The 19,627-nt window shown below is 40.0% G+C and overlaps 1 protein-coding gene across 1 annotated transcript in view; it reads left to right on the forward strand.

Annotated features, from left to right (window-relative positions):
* LOC110156003 (serine/threonine-protein kinase WNK1-like) overlaps positions 1–19,627 on the forward strand; it is a 323,906-nt gene that overhangs the window by 241,260 nt on the left and 63,019 nt on the right. Inside the window, exons 11-16 of the mRNA XM_055153838.1 lie at positions 926–1,098; positions 3,143–3,463; positions 6,061–7,401; positions 14,579–14,644; positions 15,095–15,169; positions 18,854–19,198. Of these exons, the coding sequence (XP_055009813.1) occupies positions 926–1,098; positions 3,143–3,463; positions 6,061–7,401; positions 14,579–14,644; positions 15,095–15,169; positions 18,854–19,198 (2,321 nt within the window). The remainder of the gene's footprint in view (positions 1–925; positions 1,099–3,142; positions 3,464–6,060; positions 7,402–14,578; positions 14,645–15,094; positions 15,170–18,853; positions 19,199–19,627) is intronic.

Genomic DNA, 19,627 nt, shown 5'->3' on the forward strand with positions numbered 1-19,627 from the left:
CCAAATTATATATTTTTTTCCATTTTAACACTTGATATCTTCTAGAGCAAGGGTGTCAAATTTACAGAGGGCCAAAATTAAAAACTGGGACTTAGTCGTGGGCCAAACTAAATATTTGTTGAAAAATTTCAACCACATCTGCATGTTTTCTCTTCTTTCGAGATATGTAATGTTAAACCTTTTCTTATTAAAATAAATATTTAATAATAGTTTTGCTTAAACAGTGAATCCAGAACAAGCATAATATAAAATAATAACAACATTTTAGATAAATAATGTCTCTATAGTTTATCTGTAGACAGCAGGCAGCTCTAATACATGTTTAATGTGATCTCGTGGGGCAAATTTGGGCCCCGCGCCTGAGTTTGACATGTCTGCTCTCGAGCGTTCATCACAGAGGGTCAGTTTTAAAATACAAAGTCCAGGTGTATGTAAGGTTTATGTTCAATATCAAACCTCTGTCTTTGAAATCGCACTTTCCACAGTCCTTCAAAGACGCCCTCAGATTTGAAGAGGAGAATTTTCGAGCAAATTCAAGCCCCCAGAAATCTGTGATAATCCAAAGCACACGTGTAAAAGTCCAGATTCTACAAGTACATTTGTCAAATATTAACCCTTGAAAATTTGAAGGATTGACTTTAAATAGTTTTTTAGATACAACAATCTGAAAACTCTGCTCAAAACAGGTCAGGGGGGAGTTGACAAAATATTTTTAAGGACGAATCTATAAGGAGTTGGGAGCAAAAATTTAGGACTTTTCTTATTGGAAAGTGTGTGAACCTCCTAGAATTTTTTCAGTCAAATCTGAGACGGTTGAGATTCAGCGTGGAATGTCCCCATAGCGACAAACAACCAAAAAAAAGTTACATAATGCACCTTTAACTAAATCCTAACGTCTTTCGTCCGTCTCTCCTCACACCCACAGCCGATATCGTGGCGGACAGCGGACAGGGCTCCTCCGTCTTCTCCGACTCCCCCCTGGCGGGACCCCTGACCATGTCCTACAACTGCCCCCCCTCTGCCCAACCCCCCTACCCCCCCACCCCGTCCGCCGCCCCGCAGCAGCACCCGGGATACCCCCAGCCCTCCCAGCCGATGGTGAGTACCTCCCCCGACCGCCTCAGCTCTGTCAGACCCGTGCAACATTAAGCACGCCTCTGTTACATTTGCACGCTCTTGGGGTGAGTTTTTGGGCTTCGGCGTGTCTCCGAGAAGTGCAGATCGTCACAGAAGTGTTTGAAATCGAAGTCTGTGAAGTTTGCCCCGCCCCCCGTCTGCAGTGAGAGAGTGCAGTGCGCAGTTTGCAGTGTGTAGAGTGTATAAAGTTACTGTCAGATTTGCATGCTAACGGATATCGGATATGATGGCCCTTAACTTTCAGAGGACCAAACCAAAAACAGGTATTACTTTTTGTACCATATACCGTAGATAAATTAGTATTTTGGGGGATTTACTGTCCTTCAGTTTCCAATTTTCACAAGTGTAGATATAAAGTTACAGTAGATTTGCATTTTAATTGACAAAAGATATGATTCAGACGACCATAACAAAACCAGGTATCACTTTTTGTTTGATATACTGTAGATAAACGTGTATTGTTTGGTATTTATTGGCGACCTTAAAGTACAGCGAGCAGTTTGAAGCATTCACAAGTATATATATTTATAAAGTTACCGTAGATTTGCGTGATAATTGGCATAAGATGTGATTGTGTGTAACAGGCAGAGGTGGGGACTTGAGTCATTATTTTTGGGACTTGAGACTTGATAAAATGGACGAAGACTTGGGACTTGACTTGGACTTGAAGGTCAGTGACTTGGGACTAGACTTGGACTTAAAACCTGTGACTTGAGAAGCACTTTTAAAGCTGAATTATTTCTATTCTGACCGTAATGATTCACACTAAGATCTTGTCAAGACATTTAAAAAGGAAAAATGTACCTTTCTACAACTCTTATATACTCTATAAATACTCATGCATAAAGATACTATGATTTTATAAGTACAATTTAGTTTAAAACTCAAATAAATTGCAAAAATCTAAGCTATATTTGGGACTTTGGTTTAAAGACTTGAAATGACTTGAAGCTCAAAGCAGACGACTTGGACTTGACTTGGACTTATGGGTTAGTGACTCGAGACTCGACTTGGACTTGCCTGTGTTTGACTTGGGACTTGACTCGGACTTGAGGTCAAAGACTTGAGACTTACTTGAGACTTGCAAAAACAACGACTTGGTCCCACCTCTGGTAACAGGTAATAGTTTCTGTACCATTTCAATTCAAGAACAGAGAATCTGTAGAATAATAAAAGTGAATTTTGTACCATTTATACAACAGCTAAATTAGAAATAGTTTCAAATTTAAGAAGTTTCAGCATTTTTGACAGATTTTTATTGATGGAGAGTGAGGCTAGTGAACAGTGTGTTGACAGTTTAATTATTCCACTATAGTGAGATTTTGTGATTTCATAATGTGATTTCCTTAATTTTTACATTTGTATTTTGGTGTTTTACTTTGTGTGTTATAATTTTAATAATTGTGTTAATTCATTAGTTATTTTCTTAAAGAGTCATTAGTTGCACTTCATGTTTTACTTCACTGCAAAAATTGAATATCTACATGATTTAAAATGACTCGTATTTCGAAGATTAATATTGTTTATTTAAAAAGTGTTGACCAGTTTAGATTTATTTACAAATACGATTGTTAATTTTACTTATTTATTTAATTTCAAATAACAATGTAAGTGCAATATTTTTAGCGCTTTGACTACATTTATACATTTTAAAACAAGTTCAAATAATAATAGTCAAATAATGCAGAGTAAATTAGGCAAACTTAACCTTATTAATGAAGGAAAATATAATTAATGAAAAATATTCTGTAAGTAAATTGTGTGGATATACATTTTTTGCAGTAAATCAGATTATTTTTTGAACTTTATTTTTCATTTTCAAAGCAATATGTCGTGTTTTATTATGTTTAAGCCTATTTCCATTGTTTATGTTTTACCCTGTACTCAATTCTTCTTTTTATGTATTAATAATTTGACCCTTTTAGTCCATTATTTACCCTTTTTTGTTGTTTACGTTGTTGTTTAGTTTTCTGCTTTCTGTTTTCATGACTTCTCTCCCCCCCAGTCGGCCGTGTTGCGTCGCCGTAGGTGCCGTAGCATGTCCGTGTGCGTCCCCCCTTCGTCCTACTCCCTCAACCACTCCCCCTCCTCCGCCCTGGCCACGCCCCCTCCTCGGAAGCCCTCCACCCCCCCTCCAGACCTGTCCCGCTCCTCCTCGGCCGTCTCCCCTGCCCCCCCGTCGCGCGTGCCCCCGTCGGCCGAGCGGGGCAGTTTCGCGGGGCGCCTCTCCAAAGCGCTGGAGGAGGTGCTGCCCATGCACTCGGCCTCGCCTCAGCCCCGGGCCAGGCAGAGGAGAGCCAGCCTGCCCGCCCTCTTCTCCACCCCCGTACGTCCTCCACACTCAGACTAAAACGAAAGAGTGAACGTGTGGAAAAAGATGCTGGTCACGTGTTTAAAACGGAGCTCAACAGTGCGTCACCTAAACTTTGAATCTCTTTTGAATTTTCTTAAAGGTTGTATAGAGGATTTTTTCAAAGGAAAAAGAAATACAGCAACAGTCCTTTTTCAAACGTGGTGCATGCGTGACACCACCTTCCTCTTCCACAGCTCTCTTAGTAGAAACATCTCCTCCCGCGTCTTTACTCTAGAAATCACATTTGTTTACAGCAGGTGCGTGTTCAGAATTACTGCTGAAGTGACCCGTCTAGAAATAATTTAGCGACCGACGCGTCAGTTTTTAGGCCCTTTGTCTGCTTCATTCGCGCAATCGCTGGAAGAGATCTCAAAGAATCACGTGTTTGGCTTTGCTCCTTTTTTCCTTCTCTTCTTTCAGCGACCTCAAAAAGGGACTTTCGTTTGTGGCGAACTGGTCGTGGATTTTCGTCCACCATCTCAACAAACTTTGTGCGAACTGCGAGGAAACTACATTTTAAAAAAGCCTCTAAGAACCACTGCATAAACCACATAGTCCCTGCGCGTCAGTTACACTAGAAAGGTAGGGAGTTTGATTGACAACCTAACAGCCAATAGAAAATGAGGTAGCCTTGTTATCTATTGGCTGATGTTTATCTGCCCTCATTATGTCCACAGATGACAGATTTTCATTCTTTTTTCTTTAATCAACATAATTCCAAGGCTGCTGCATTTCTGTAAGGGTATTTTAAACTTTCATTGACAATTTGAAACAAAAAAAAAATCCTCCATACAACCTTTAATAGTTTGGGCTGCAACTAATGATTATTTTAGTGATCGATGAAGTAACGGTAAGTAACAGTGACTCAGTACATGGGTCATGACAGGAAGAGACCGAGCTGAAACAAAAGGTACCAAACGCATGCACAACAAGTTTGCATTCACAACTCTACTCACTGTATATATAAATAAACAAAATATAAAATAAAACAAACAAAACTCAATGCACAATTCATCAACTCCAGAGCTCCATATTTTCCAAAACACAACGGTCTATACTCTTTTTAAAAGGTTTCTACAGTGTCGAACTGTTTAAAGTCATTGCGCAGAATATTTTACAAACCAAAATCTCTACCAGAAATTTATTTCTTCCTCGTTTTTATTTCATTTAATTTAATATAATTTTTTATTTTTTTTATTTTCCCCTGTTTATGGTTGTGCAAACTAATAATAATGTTAACAAAGGGACAAAAGTTTATCGTATATGATCGTGCGAAACAAACAACAATGAGAATGAAAGAATGTAAGGATTTTTTGTTTTTCGTTTATGGCCGTACACACTAATAATAATGTTAATAAAGGCGTAAAAGTTCGAGTTGGCTCAGTATTATTAATATAAATTTTTTATGTACAGAGAACTTTTCAAGGTTTACAAAGTTCTGTACAGAGAACAATGACATAAAAAGCTAAAAAACTGCACGCAGGAAGCACACAAAAACACACAATAAAGCAGATAGTAGTTAGAGCAGTAGGGATCTAACAATAAACAAATATTGTGATATCTCATGAATCGTCGCATGTTGAGGGACTATTTTCTCATACATCCGCTGTTGCCAAACTTTCTATCAGGAAATTCAACTCGCTGCTGCTGCTCAGACATAAATCCTTCAAATTCAAGGTTAGTTTTATTTCAAACATTATTTTATCGACGCAGACATTCACATGGACAGTCTGGTGTAATAATAGATTTTCTTCGGGTGTTTTGTGGAGTGGGTAAGACTGTTTTTAGTGGCAGGAGAACTATGACCATTGACATGCACTAGTCTAACACCAGTGACCTCTGCAAATACAAGGACTGGATGGAATATTTTAAAAAATGTCTCCACACGTCTCCAACACTCTGGCTCACGAGGAAATGAGCTCCTATGTCCAAAATTCTGGACTGTCCCTTTAATATGATGTGTTGAATGCTAAAATTCAATATCTCATCTTATATTCTGCAAATAAATAGTATGTAATAGTACAAATGACAATAAGTGACTATTATATACATTATTACATTGATAGAATTGTCACTGCAGCCCATGTCACAAGTTACAAGTGAACACGCTGAGGTTTGAAAGCACTGTTGATCTCTATATACAAAATAAAGCAATCCAATTTGCTTTAGATAGTTTTAGTTTTTCTGCACAAACCAAAATAAACTCTGCTTTTTCTACATTTAGTGACCAGCATCAGACAAATATAGTGTATGTACCAAGATACACTAGTTATTTGTTGCTTAGGGCTCACTGTTATTTAACTTAACGCTGAACAGTGGAGCTTTAAAATACTGCCCCCTATATCTGTCTTTCCTTACCCTCCCTAATGTGTGTCCTGCAGATCTTGTTTGTAATTCTGTACTTTTATTTAACCACCTTTCTGTTCTAAATGAAACAGGCGCCTCTTGATAATTAAATGAGTTTCACCGCTTTAAGTAGAACATGTTTACTTTGGCTTTGCTCTGTCCCTCTGGTATGGGCCTGTGCTCTGGATCTGTGTCTGTTTCTGATTCTTAAACTGTCATCACAGCAGCACACTATGCCTCACCCGTACAGCGGAGGACCAGCAGGAGGCGCTGTGGGGCTGCCTGACCCCCCCGCCATGTTCTTCCCCCCCATCCCCGAGCGCCCGGTCTCCTTCTCCCCTCCTCCCACCGGCCCACCCAAAGGATACAACAACCAGCGCCGCAAGAGCACGTCCATCCTGGAGGCCCACACCAGGCACTTCCAGCCCACGTACCCCCGCTACGGCAGCAGCCTGCACCCCTTCTCTGGGATGGAGGGGGTGGAGCCCTCCCTCTACATGGTCAACCCCAGTTTTGCGGCAGCGGCTCAGAGACTGGGCGTGGGCGAGCCTCTGCACCTGCCAGCGCAGTCTGAGGGTCTGTATGGGATGAGAGACATGAGAGCAGAGCACGAGGAGGCTGTGAGGAGGCTGAGTCTGAACCAGGCGGCGCTACTGGACCACTACGAGGCCCTGGCATATGGAGGGTACCCGCTGGGTGCCCACCCGCTCGGGCTGAGCTTCCACCAGCAGAGACAGGCCGCTGCTGCTGCTGCCAGTTTAGGCTACGACCCTGTGCCCCCACAGCCCGGCTTCTTACACGCCCACCTCATGCAGAGGATGAGTGCACACAGCCCCATCCCTCCTCAGATGTCCTCTATGGGAGCGACCACAGGGGGCGCTGTGCCCTCCTCCTCTGAGGCCTGTTACCCTCCTGCCTCTGGGCCCCTGGCAGAACCCACCCCCTCCTCCTCCTCTGTCTTTGACTTTCATGTTGCTGCGGCGGCGGCAGCAGCAGCAGGAGACCCTCTGTTAGCGTCTCGTTTGTACAGAGGCAGACGCAGCTCCATGGACCTGCCTCTAGAGGGCGACAGCGCAGGCTCCGGGGGCTCAGGGTCGTACAGCCGCCTGCAGCCGGTCACAGAAGAACTGTACTCTTATATGAGCCCGGAGCTCCCTCTGCCCCCGGGCAGCCTGCTCCTGCACCACACCGGGGTCACAGTGAAGGACCACAGCCCTGAACCGTCCAGTGACTCTCTCACCTCCTCCGACGCGGGAGAATTCCAGTCTCCCCCTCCCCAGACGCTTCCTGCGTTTGACCCTTCGTCCGCTCAGTCCATCCCTCAGTCCTCGGCCTCGTACGACTCCGCTCCTCAGATGCCCATAGACCCCCAGGCTCATCCCCCCTCCATGCAGAGCTTCCTCCCCCCCACCCCCGCCCCCGAGGCTCGCCCACAGGGTGCCTCCTGCTCTCAGCTGGAGTCCCTGATGCAGAGCACCTGGGCACGGCACGGAGGCGTGGTGCCCGCTCCGCCTGATATGAGCTACCACCAGTCTGTGCTGGCCATGCAGGCCCATGCCCCCATGGTACTGGTATAGATCCTCCAGACTCACACACACCCTGGGTCAGAGACACGTTAAGATCAACAGAAAATCAGACTGTCTGCCACATTCTGACAGTACCTCTGGTATCGTCAGAAAGTTGCAGTCGACACCTGTAAAATAATGGTCATAAAAGAAGTAAAATTATTTCAAACTGAATGTATTTTGACCCAGGGTGATGCAGTATTTACTGTAATATGTACCCCTGTGTACTGTACCAACCCAGGACCCCAGCAGCTTCTTGTGATTTTTAACACTCCCAAACCTCATTGTTTAATAGTGTAGGTTTCAACGACTGCTTTTCAACAAATAACAAACCTTAAACATTCTCTATGAGTGTTTACATTAAAGTAAAAGAGATACTTCTTCGTCTCATTGTGGCAGTCTTTGAGACCAGCTCTCGATGTTATAATTTCTGTACGCAAACTGTCCTAAGCCCCGACCTAGGCCTTAACTTTTTGTTTCAAATATTTTGTGTAAGTAAAGTTTTGTTTGTATGTTCATATACAGCTGTGTATATGAGCCGTGTGTTTGTGCAGGTATACTGTGTGCAGTATACTGGACCTGTCACTCATTCAAATACAAAGCCTCTGGAGTCTCAGTATTAGGAGGGAAAACAAACTTTAAAATGTGAACATTAGGGAAAAAACTAACAAAAAACAAAGTAAAAGTTCTTGACCGTGAGACTTTGCAGATTTGAATGGCCAAACACAAAAACATACAACAAAAATAAAGGGGACTTGGACAATTTTCAAAGTGTAACCATGCTGATTAAATGTGTATTTAATTTAATGTATTTCTGCTATTTTTGTAATGTTTCTTTTGAGATTAGTTCTTTATTTTACGTTTAAGTTCTGTAGAGCCAAAGCTTCAAAGATCTAATATAACCTTTTCTCCTGTGTGACTTTGAAGCCTTCATTAGTTTGTGTCGTTTGTGCGTTTGTGTGTTTGTTTCGTGTATGAAGTTTTGTTTTAATATTAGTTACACTTGTTTAAATGTATTTTATTATTTAGCAAGTGCCTTTTTACTTTGACAGTAGCATTTATAATTTAAACAACGTCAGCTGTTACCTTCTTATTTAAACATGAAAATCCTAAATGAGTTTGACGTGCATGAAACCCCCAGCACTGACCCTGAGCCTAACCCGCCTCTGTGTGTGTGTGTGTGTGTGTGTGTGTGTGTGTGTGTATGCATACTGTACTATGCATATGTCGTCCTTGATACATATTTTACATATATTTGCATGTGTGCATTTACAAGAAGATCAAAATATTATTATTGGGTAACACTTTATAATGACTACAGTATTTACAGCCTTAAAACACAAAGAGAAGGACTTAATTCATAATGAACAAATAAGATTCAGGCTTAATTAAAGTGTAAAATGTTGTTATTTTATATTCTGCTTGTTCTGGATTCAGTGTTTAAGCAAAATTATTATTACACATTTATTTTAATAAGAAAAGGTTTAACATTACATATTTCGAAAGAAGAGAAAACCTGCAGATGTTGTTGAAATTTTTCAATAAATATTTAGTTTGGCCCACGACTTTTGGCCCTTTGTGAATTTGAGTTTGACACCCGTGCTTAAGAGCGTTCTCCATGGAAATAGATAGATTTTACAGCATATTGGTTCAAGATTATTGCCAAATGAACTGCATTTCCATGAAAACAAACAGGAGACGATCCTCCTCCAGGTCAAACAACAGTCAGGTTTGTGGAGAAGCAAGCCCACAAGGATGACGCAAGGATGCTGTTTTTGTTTTTTTTTTATTTTTGTTTTGTTTTGTTTGTTTGTTTTTCAATGCAGTAAAAACATGCTTTTATTTTCCCAATTTTTTATTAATTTACGTATTTAACTATTTATTTTGCACGTATAACATAACAATAAAAAAAACATTAGATAAAAAAGTAGGTTCCAGAAGATGCAAAAACCCCCAAAAGGGAGAATATTAAAGCCTCCACCTTCTGAATACATTAAAAATTTAACATTATCACTGTGCATAAAAAATAAAAATAAATAAAATAAATACATTTGGATTAAATTCATTTAATTCAAACATGGATTAAAACACAATGAAACATCCACAACTGAATGATTATCAAACATCATGAAAAATTTACTCAAACTCTTTTCAAACTACGCCAGATGTGAAAACTGACTCCAGAATTTCCCGGCAAAACTGAGCTCTTGATGTGACACATTTTGGAACATGAAATTTACGATTTTGACGAGTTTTGAAGTAAAATGTGAAATATTTGGGCATCGTTGTTGAATTGTAAAGAATTTTATACACATTGTGGTTTTAAGTTTAGTTTAGTTCAGTTGTTATTAAGCCTGAATCAGTCTTTATAAACTATTTGTTCATTATGATTTAGGTTTTTGTTCGTGCTTTATTAAGTGTTACCTTATTGTTAAATAAGTTTAGTTGTATTTGCACCCATGATTCATGTGCACCACTTCCATATTGAACATAAACTAATTATATTTTCTCTCTCTCTTTCTCTTTCTCTGTCTCTCTTCACGTCACTTGTCTTTCTTTCTTCTTTGTGTTTTTTTAAGCAGCAGGTTCAGACTCCGACTCCACACACCTCCGGACCCCCACTGGGGACTTCTCAACAGGTAAGACTGGGCAATTAATGGTGCACTATGAAACTTTTTGGTTCAGGGCGGCCTGGTTGTTTCTCTGGAGATGCCATTGCTCTGCCTGAAATGTTCCACAGTGTGACTTTAAACAGCTCTACCCATTTATTCAATTACAGGAGGTTTTATAGCTCAAAAATACCTAGAAAAGCAGATATTCTGACTGTGACTTGGTCTGGTTTGGTCTCCGTGAAGACAAAAACATTTAATACCACACTGCAGTGGCTTTCAGTAGGTGAGGCCCGACTCCCCTGGGAGGCGCCAAAGAGCCACTGGGGGGGGGGCGCGACACACACGGACTAAACCAGGACTGATCCCAGGACTGAACCAGGTCTGAACTAGAACTAAAACGGGACTAAAACAGAACTGAACCAGGACTGAGTGTCGGGATGGTCCCAGAGCTGTGCCCGCGTAGACCGTCAGGTGACCGCAGGCGAATGTACTAGTTCAGAGCTCCTCGCCCCAAGAGGGTGAGCGCAGTCGTTGCCCGATGACACTTTGTGGACGCCCTGCTCCACGGGCTCGGGGCTCTCCCTCTCTCTTTCACTAGTCCAAGATTAGTCCTGGTTTAGTCCTTGGTTTAGTCCTGGTTTAGTCCTGGTTTAGTCCTGGTTTAGTCCTTGGTTTAGTCTGGTTTAGTCTGGTTTAGTCTGGTTTAGTCCTGGTTTAGTCTTGTTTAGTCCTGTTTAGTCTTGTTTAGTCTGGTTTAGTCCTGGTTTAGTCTTGGTTTAGTCCTGGTTTAGTCCTGGTTTAGTCCTTGGTTTAGTCTTGGTTTAGTCTTGGTTTAGTCTTGGTTTAGTCTTGGTTTAGTCCTGGTTTAGTCTGGTTTAGTCTGGTTTAGTCTTGGTTTAGTCCTGGTTTAGTCTTGGTTTAGTCTGGTTTAGTCTGGTTTAGTCTTGGTTTAGTCTGGTTTAGTCTTGGTTAGTCTTGGTTTAGTCTTGGTTTAGTCTTGGTTTAGTCTGGTTTAGTCTTGGTTTAGTCTGGTTTAGTCCTGGTTTAGTCTTTTAGGTTTAGTCTTGGTTTAGTCCTGGTTTAGTCTTAGTCCTGGTTTAGTCTTGGTTTAGTCTTGGTTTAGTCTGGGTTTAGTCTTGGTTTAGTCTTGGTTTAGTCTTGGTTTAGTCCTGGTTTAGTCTGGTTTAGTCTTGGTTTAGTCTTGGTTTAGTCTTGGTTTAGTCTTGGTTTAGTCTTGGTTTAGTCTTGGTTTAGTCTGGTTTAGTCTTGTTTAGTCTTGTCTGGTTTAGTAGTCTTGGTTTAGTCTTGGTTTAGTCTTGGTTTAGTCTTGGTTTAGTCTTGGTTTAGTCTTGGTGACCTACTGATGTTCAGTGATGTTAAAAGTCGTCTCAATCAGGCTGCATGAAGTTGGAAATTATTTGCTGGTTCAAAAATTGCTTCTGAATGCACTTAAAAAAAAAAAGAAAAGAAAATACAATGATTCTATTTTGCATTTATGGAGTTCCAAGCCGTTTTCTGCTGTTAGAACATCCAACAACCACACAATTACAAATCCCAAAACTAAAATATGACAATAGTTGAATCAGAAAACGATATGGTTCAAAAGACTTGAAAAGATCGACTTTTCGCATCCCATTGGGAAAACAAACACAGCAGTTTGATGCTCATTTTTCGGAGGCTCCTTCCCAGTATGCATTGCGAGATGACCAGAAGTCCGAAATTTGGGACGCATGTATTCAGTTTTAATCAAGAGATCAAGATTCATTCATTTGCATTCATCAATAATCGGCTTCGGGCCTTTAATGAAGAGCTCTGCAGCCAATCAAATTTATTCCTCTGAATTCTGAACTCTTCTTTTACTCTTGAGCTAAATGGCAATGTTTACAACTCTTTCTTGTTTTTGTCTCGGAAATGAATTTAATTTTTCATATGAATAGAAAATGTAATTGAAAAACAAGACTGATCAATATGACGGAGGAAACTGTGGTTCATTCTTTTGTTGTATCACGCAAACTTCATTTTACAAGAAAACCTACAACAAATCCACAAAAACACGAATTTAATCTTAATTCTAAATAAATACCGTGGCTTAGTTTTTATGAAGAGCAAGTCATTTCCTTTTTAAATCCTTTGCTTTATGCTCTCCGCCCAGTTGGCTCAGTCTCTCTCTCTCCCCCTGCAGTAATGTAATATAAGAGCTTTTTGGAGGAGGCTGATCTGCCCTCTGCTCTGATCCATTATAACTGCAAACAGATACTGAATAAAAACAGCACCACTCGGTTTGGCTGATCGTTGGAGTGTCTTAAAAGGACGCTAAGTAGCTTTTCTGAGGTTGTGCGTGCTTGTCTCCGTGGAAATGTTGTTGCTTTACTTAAGATATTTCTCAATTTTAAAAGTACTTTTTTATTTAAACCTGAAACCATATTTTTCGGAGTATAAGTCACTCCAGAGTATAAGTCACAGCCAAAAAATGCGTAATGAAGAAGAAAAAAACATATGCAAGTCGCACTTTTTGGGGGAAATTTATTTTATAAAATCAGAGACCAGGAACCGACATTTCATCTCGAAAGGCAAGTTCTAGTAAAAACAATAGAACAGAGAACAACAGACTGTTAACGTCACATATGAACAGTTCTTCAGATAAACTATAACATAAACAACAGAACAGAACAAGTTTACCAAACTCTCCATCTCACTCCAAATCACTAAATCCATTCAATTCTTCATCCTCTGTGTCACTCCTGAGCAACTTCGCCAACTCTACCAAAATCTCGCTTTTAGTCCACGATGAGTTTTGTTTTGTTTTTTTCATTGCAGTTCGAGTATCCTCCGCTTTCTAACAGTCCCTCACAAGTTTCTCGCTCACTCCAAACTTTCTTTCTGCTGCTCAATTACCTTTTTCAGCTGAATATTTCACTACTTGCAGTTTGTAATCTACAGAATATGATAAACAGTTTATCGCTATGTGATAAAGTAAGTTATGAGGCTAAAGTAACATTAGTGCAACTTCATGACCTCCGGAGGTAAACAGAGCGCCTTCCTCCTTCCTCGTCTGTGTCGCTGTCGTCAGACTCAGCGTCAGTTCCAGTTAGAATTATTCCGGTCTTTCTGAATCCCGACAGGATGGTTTCGGTGTCACTGAAGTCCAGGCTTTGTCGATCCATCCAGTGACTTCCAGTAAAGTCGCATGGTGCATCCTCCTGGTTACTGTGAAGCCGTGTTCTCCATCCTCACTGTCCGATGATCATTTTCGGCTGCGTATTTCTTTTTTTTTTTCCAAGTATTTTTTTATTAATTTTCAGACAATAAAAATTCCATCTGAACAACTGACCACGTTAACGCAGGTCAACATATAACCAAAAATAATAATAATAATAAAATGAATAAATAAAATACAATAAAGATAATGATAATAATAACAAATAACTAATTCCACACTCTCACACACTCATACACATTCACACATTCACTATGCAATACTTGCACAATACAATCCATCAATCGCAGGTGAGTCTTTGATTTATATTTGGTGACCATATGTACTTAAAACTAATAAAATAAAATATAAATAAATATATGTATATATATACATACACACAACAATAATAAATATAAATAAATAGATAAATAAAAATAAATAGAAATATATTAATTAAAAAATTAGTAGAGAAACATGAATTAATAAATGGATATAGAGAATATATATAAAAAGTAATAATACTAAAATAAAAATAAATAAATAATAATAATTAATAAACAATAAAATGAGATAATAATAATACTAAAATAAAATTGTAATAACTACAACAATAACAACAACAACATTTATGACAATAAATAAAAATCAGTTTTTGTTACTGCTATCATCATCACTGTCAATGCTGGACAACAACAATAACAATATTATTCTATATATATATACACATATACCTACACATACATCACTTCCACTTTTTGGATATAATATTTAAATAAGGTTCCCATAATTTCACAAAGTCTTTTCGTTTTCCCTTTGCTATAAATATCAATCTTTCAAGGCCGACACATTCTGAAATTTCCTTAACCCACTGTTTTGTTGAGGGGGCTTCAATGTTTTTCCAGTTTAAGGCGATGGTTCTTCTTGCATGTCTGCGTATTTCTTTAATTGCAGCAGGACACATGCAGGAGACATGCGCAGTAGAGTGAACTGACAGTGGTACAGGAGTAATAAGAGCAGGTACTGACACACAAGACTAGAGCCTCTCGCCGCTTAAGTGTGAAAATTTTAATATATAAGTCGCACCGGAGTATAAGTCGCAGGAAACACTCAAACCATGAAAAAAGGGCAACTTATGATCCAAAACTGTTGTAAGTGGCACTGAAGGACGTCACATCAAAACTGGGACTAAATCCAGACTAAACCAAGACTGAACAGAGTCTACATCAGGACTATACTAGGCTAAAACCCTATAAACCAGCCTCGCCTCATTCAAGTTTATTTTTTCTAATATAATATAGAATTTTCTGTATTATTATTATCATTATATTCTTTCTCAAATTGTTTTTTTTTTTTTTTTCTTTTTTAGGTCATTTCGTCCACTCAGTCGAGTAATGCATCGATTCAAAGCCCCACCCACACACCCCAGACCCAGGTACTCAACTATAATCCTGCATTTATATTAAAACTACACAAACTCAACTCTTGAAGTATTTTGCTCTGCCAAATTTTTCATTCAAATTCTGTTTTATTTTCTGATTTTCTTCCTTTTTGCACGCTGCCTGTATCTTTCCCCAGGTACTTTACTACAAAACTGTATCGTGCAAATACTTTCTCCAGACTTTTATTTTGTGTTATTACATTTATATCACTCCTTCTTATTAGTCTTATGTTAAAATATTTCTCCTGTTTTTATGCATGCTCCTTGTATCTTTCTGCATAGTGCAAATATTTATAATGATTATTTTTAGCAACTTTTATTGATTTCAGAATTAGAAGTTTAAATTATTTCCTCTTATTGTTTTATGTTATAATACTTTTTCCTATTTTTTTTTGCATGCTGCCTGTGTTTTCGTGTTGGATGTGCTTGTATATTTGTCTTTAGCTGTGTGATATCAGCCCGTTTCCCAGTATAGAGCAGTTGTATCTGCTTTACCAGGCTCAGCTCTCTGTAGTCCAGGTATTAAGATTTTCAAATGTGGACAGGGAAATCTGGATTCACTTTGCTTTTCCATTTAGTTGCTGTAACATGTGTATTAATCGGATCTAATTGCGAGAATTTAGTGAATATTAGGGCTGAACGATCTATCATTTTGGACCGAAAATTGCGATCTCAGACGACAGGATTTTGGGAGCGTCAAAGCTTTTTTTGCAGTTCTCCTAAAGCCAAATTTTAAGGGCGAAGTTTAGTTCTGCGTCGACTCAATGCACACTGCCGCCGTCGCCTTGTTGCCGTTGTTTTTGATATATGGATCTGTGTCGAGGTCTGTGCGGCACAAATTAATCACCACAACGCGAGAAGGCAAGGATTTACACGTGCAAAGTTTAACATGAACCATCTCCAACGCGACAGAAGCACAGAACAGACTCACCATCGAGAGTTTGTTTTCATACCTGACAGTTTCGACTGCTCGTTCGCGGTCTTCCTCAGAGTCACGTGACGTGTTGTGACGTGTCCGGTCAGCTGATTTATACAGGTTCACGTTACCACTCTGAGAAAAACCTCCAGTGAGCAGTCGAAACTGTCAGGTATGAAAACAAACTCTTGGTCTGACAAAAAAAACTAAAAACATAAATATATAATATCAGAAGACCAAATGAACCTTATTGGACTAGACTCACCATCATCAGCACATCCTCTGTTACAGAAAGAACTCTCATATTCCACTGAGTCGTGTCCTTTAGTCTGACAGAAACTGAACCACATCAGGGCACAAGGAGCGAGCTGTTTTTTTCAGCGCTTATAAGTTCATGCAAATTAGTCATGTGGTTTTAAGTTTTGTTTCTGTAAAGTGTAAACAAATGTGGCAAATGGTCCAGCGTCAAATCGGGAAACAGTTTGAACGGAGGTTTGCAGTCACACAGACCTGATTCCCTTTTGCAGTTATGGAGTTCGCAAACTTCCGAAGCCTATTTCTCAAGCCATTTTCCGCTGTTAGGACATCCAACAACCACACAATTACGATGTCCGAATCCCATAACTAAAATATGACAATATCAGAACCAGAAACAAAAGTGATATGGTTCAAAAGACTTGAAAAGATCAACTTTGACAATAGACGCATCCCACATTCATATTCCACTGAGTCGTGTCCTTTAGTTCGGCAGAAGCTGACCCGCATCAGGACACAAGGAGCGATCTGTTTTTTTTCAGCTTATAGTTCATGTAAATTAGTCATGTCGTTTTAAGTTTAGTTTCTGTAAAACGTAAATAAATGTGGCAAATGGTCCAGCGTCAAATCGTCGGTGCAGGACTCTGGTCTGATGTACGTTTCTGTGATGTTTGCACTAAAACTTGATTTGAAAAAAAAAAATGGATGAAACCAAAATCGCAATATCTGACAGAAAAAAAATCACAATTAAATTTTTTTTTTAAATCGTTCAGCCCTAGTGAATATTATACGCCAATATGTTTAAATGAATCGTAATTGCGTAAAATTGCTGTTCTCCTCTTCCTGACTGTTACAGTATTGTGCACAAGTTTAAACCTTAAAGGTGCATTGTGTAACATTTCTGGTTCTCCATGGAGATGTCATTGCTTTACCTGTGTATCTTCATGGAGACCAAACCAGATCAAGTTACAGGTCAGATCTGTGGCGCGGCGACCCTGCTCACAGTCAGAATGCCTGTTTTTCTAAGTAAATTTGAGCTATAAACACAAAAAAATTTATGGACACTTCACCAGAAAAGATACACAATTCACCTTGAAGTATTGTCTTTTACTTTTGTGCTTTGTTACCTTCCACCACTGGTTTTACACATCATTGCTTTTCAGTAACTTTATACTTTGCAGTTTACTTTCATTTGAAATTTTGAGGCTCAGTTAAAGCGTCCCGGTCTGTTCACTGTTCATTTGCGCGGCGTAATGGAGCCAACGTCTTTGCGGAGGTCTCCAGTGACTCCAGTGTTTAGAAACAAAGATGCAGATCTGTTTACTCAGTGTGATCCAATTAGCAACAGTAATCTCTTGGGCATAACAGGAAAAAACAAAAACAAAACTGAATACACTGGCACTCTGAATACACTGGCACTCTGACAAAGTATGAGCTGCAAGAGGAAGTATTATTAGAAGGCCTTTGTTCGGTCTTCATCCGGGCTACAATTAAATCATTAATTGTAGTGTTCGATCCAAATTTTACATTGAAAGCATCTCTATTTAATACAGGGGTCATCAAATTAAGGCCCGCGGGCTGAGTGCGGTCCTCCACGCCCCTTTTACCAGCTCTGTTCTGTAGTGCAGTTAAGGACGGCAAAATGGCGAGTGTTAAAGAATGAAAAGTTGACTGAGATTGCGGAGTTTTCAAAGAACAGTGGACGACCGAAAAGTCCAAATTCTACAAGTACATTTGCCAAATTTTAACCCCTGAAAATTTGAAGGACCGACCTTGAATAGTTTTTTTTTTGATGCAGCAAACTTGGAAAACTCTGCTTCAAACACCGATCAGATCACAAAATATTTTTTAAAGGGCCCGTCTCATGCAAAATAACTATTTTCACATTGTATCTTCTGCGCATAAACAAGCACAATTTGGGTTTTGGAACATTCATTACACAATCGTTATCAAATCTTACTGATTTCTTGGAGGCATCACAGACCAGGAACTATGAAAGTCCGACTATTGCTCATCCCCGCCCGTCCTGAGAAAGCACAGGCTCCGCCCTCCAAACGTGACGTAGACTCTGACGAGTGAGCCGCCCTTCCTCCACCATCTCAGGGAGGGAGGGGGAGACAGACGTGCACCCTGATAGCGGCAGGAATAAACTTTTATTCATCATGGCGATACAGCGCGTTCAGCCACATGTGTTGGACCCGGAATCGGACGAGGACTTTGAGGAGCACGAAGCTCAAGCACCGCGTCCACATCAGCTGAACATTACTGATTGATAAAGTATTAATAAACACTAGTAGATAAACTTATTATATCGTGTTCGCTGCAGTGTAGAACAATGATCTTATGCTGTCGCTTTTGTTTAGGTGTTCATGTGGGAATTGTCAGCCGATGCGGGGTGGAGGCGGAGGCGGTGGAGCAGGGGACGGGGGGCGGGTGCGAAGCAGCGTCTGCTACGTCAAACACGTCATAGGTGCATCTGCCGCGTCATCGTTGTAGCAGCTTTAGTTCGTTGTCACGTGGGAGGGTGGAAGAAATATGCAGCAATTTGTTAAAAAAAAAGTCAAATAAATCTAAAAAACACTTCAGCGACATATACAAGGCCCACACATCACTCTTAGAAGGTAGAAAGCTCTGAAAAGTTGATTTTGCATGAGATGGGCCCTTTAATGACAAAACTATAAGGAGTTTGGAGTTAAAATTTGAGACTCTTCTTATTGGAAAGTGTGTGAACCTCCTAGAATTTTTTCACTCAAATCTGAGATGGTCGGGTGGGGACAACTCTAAGTATGTTTTGGGTGAGGAAACAACATTTTAACATGAGCTCACAAGAGTCAATTTTGTGTAATATAGGATTTTTAAAGACAATTTTAAATGAATTTCAAAGACAAGCCTATAAAACTTCTGCACAATACTGCTTCTAGTCTAGTCTCTCCCTCTTTTGATTTTCTGTTCTGTTCTTATAATCCTTTCTTTACCGATCCTTTCTTTTCTCCCGTGTCTCTTCTTCTCTTTAATTTCAGCCTTGCGTAGCTCCTCCCACCTCCGCACTGTCTCCTCTCTCCATTTCGGTGCCCACTGTGGTCGTGGCACCCTCCCCCCCCTCTCCTCACCTGAACGGGGCTCTTCTTCTCTCTCCTCCCCCCGCTGCTCCTCCTTCTGCCCCCTCTGCTCCTGCCTCTCCTGCCCGTGTGCCCTCTCCTGTGCCCTCTCCTGTGCCCGCCCCCGTGCCCGCTCCTTTGCCCTCTGTGGTGCCAATCATCAGTGTAGTGACCGCCCCTCCCGATAATCCTCCTGTGGAAACTGTGCCCCAGGTATTCAAGTACTGTGTGGTTAAAGGAACGGAAAAGTACCAGACTGGAGCTTTAATGTTATTATCTGTCTGTAAAATATGAAAATTTGGTGCTACAAAAGTATAAAAACCTGTAGTAGTAGTAGTAGTAGTAGTTGTACTAGTAGTTGTACTTGTAGTATATTTGCAGTTGTAGTTGTAGTTGTAGCAAGTAGCAGCAGTAGTAGTAGTAGTAGTAGAAGTAGTAGTAGGAGGAGTAATAGTAGTAGGAGTAAGAGGAGTAGGAGTAGTAGCAATAGGAGGAGTAGTAGTATTAGTAGCAGTAGTAGTAGCAGGTGATGGTAGTAGTAGTAGTAGTAGTAGTAGTAGTAGTAGCAGAAGAAGCAGGTAGTAGTAGCAAGTAGTAGTAGTAGTAGCAGTAGCAGTAGTAATAGTAGTTGTAGTAGTAGCAGTAGTAGTTGTTGTTGTTGTAGTAGTAGTTATAATAGTAGTAGTAGTAGTAGTAGTAGTAGTAGTA

Source organism: Boleophthalmus pectinirostris, unplaced genomic scaffold (assembly GCF_026225935.1).
Source record: "Boleophthalmus pectinirostris isolate CB_2022bp ecotype Guang Dong unplaced genomic scaffold, ASM2622593v1 HiC_scaffold_18, whole genome shotgun sequence".
In the NCBI taxonomy this organism is placed as follows: Eukaryota; Metazoa; Chordata; class Actinopteri; order Gobiiformes; family Gobiidae; genus Boleophthalmus; species Boleophthalmus pectinirostris.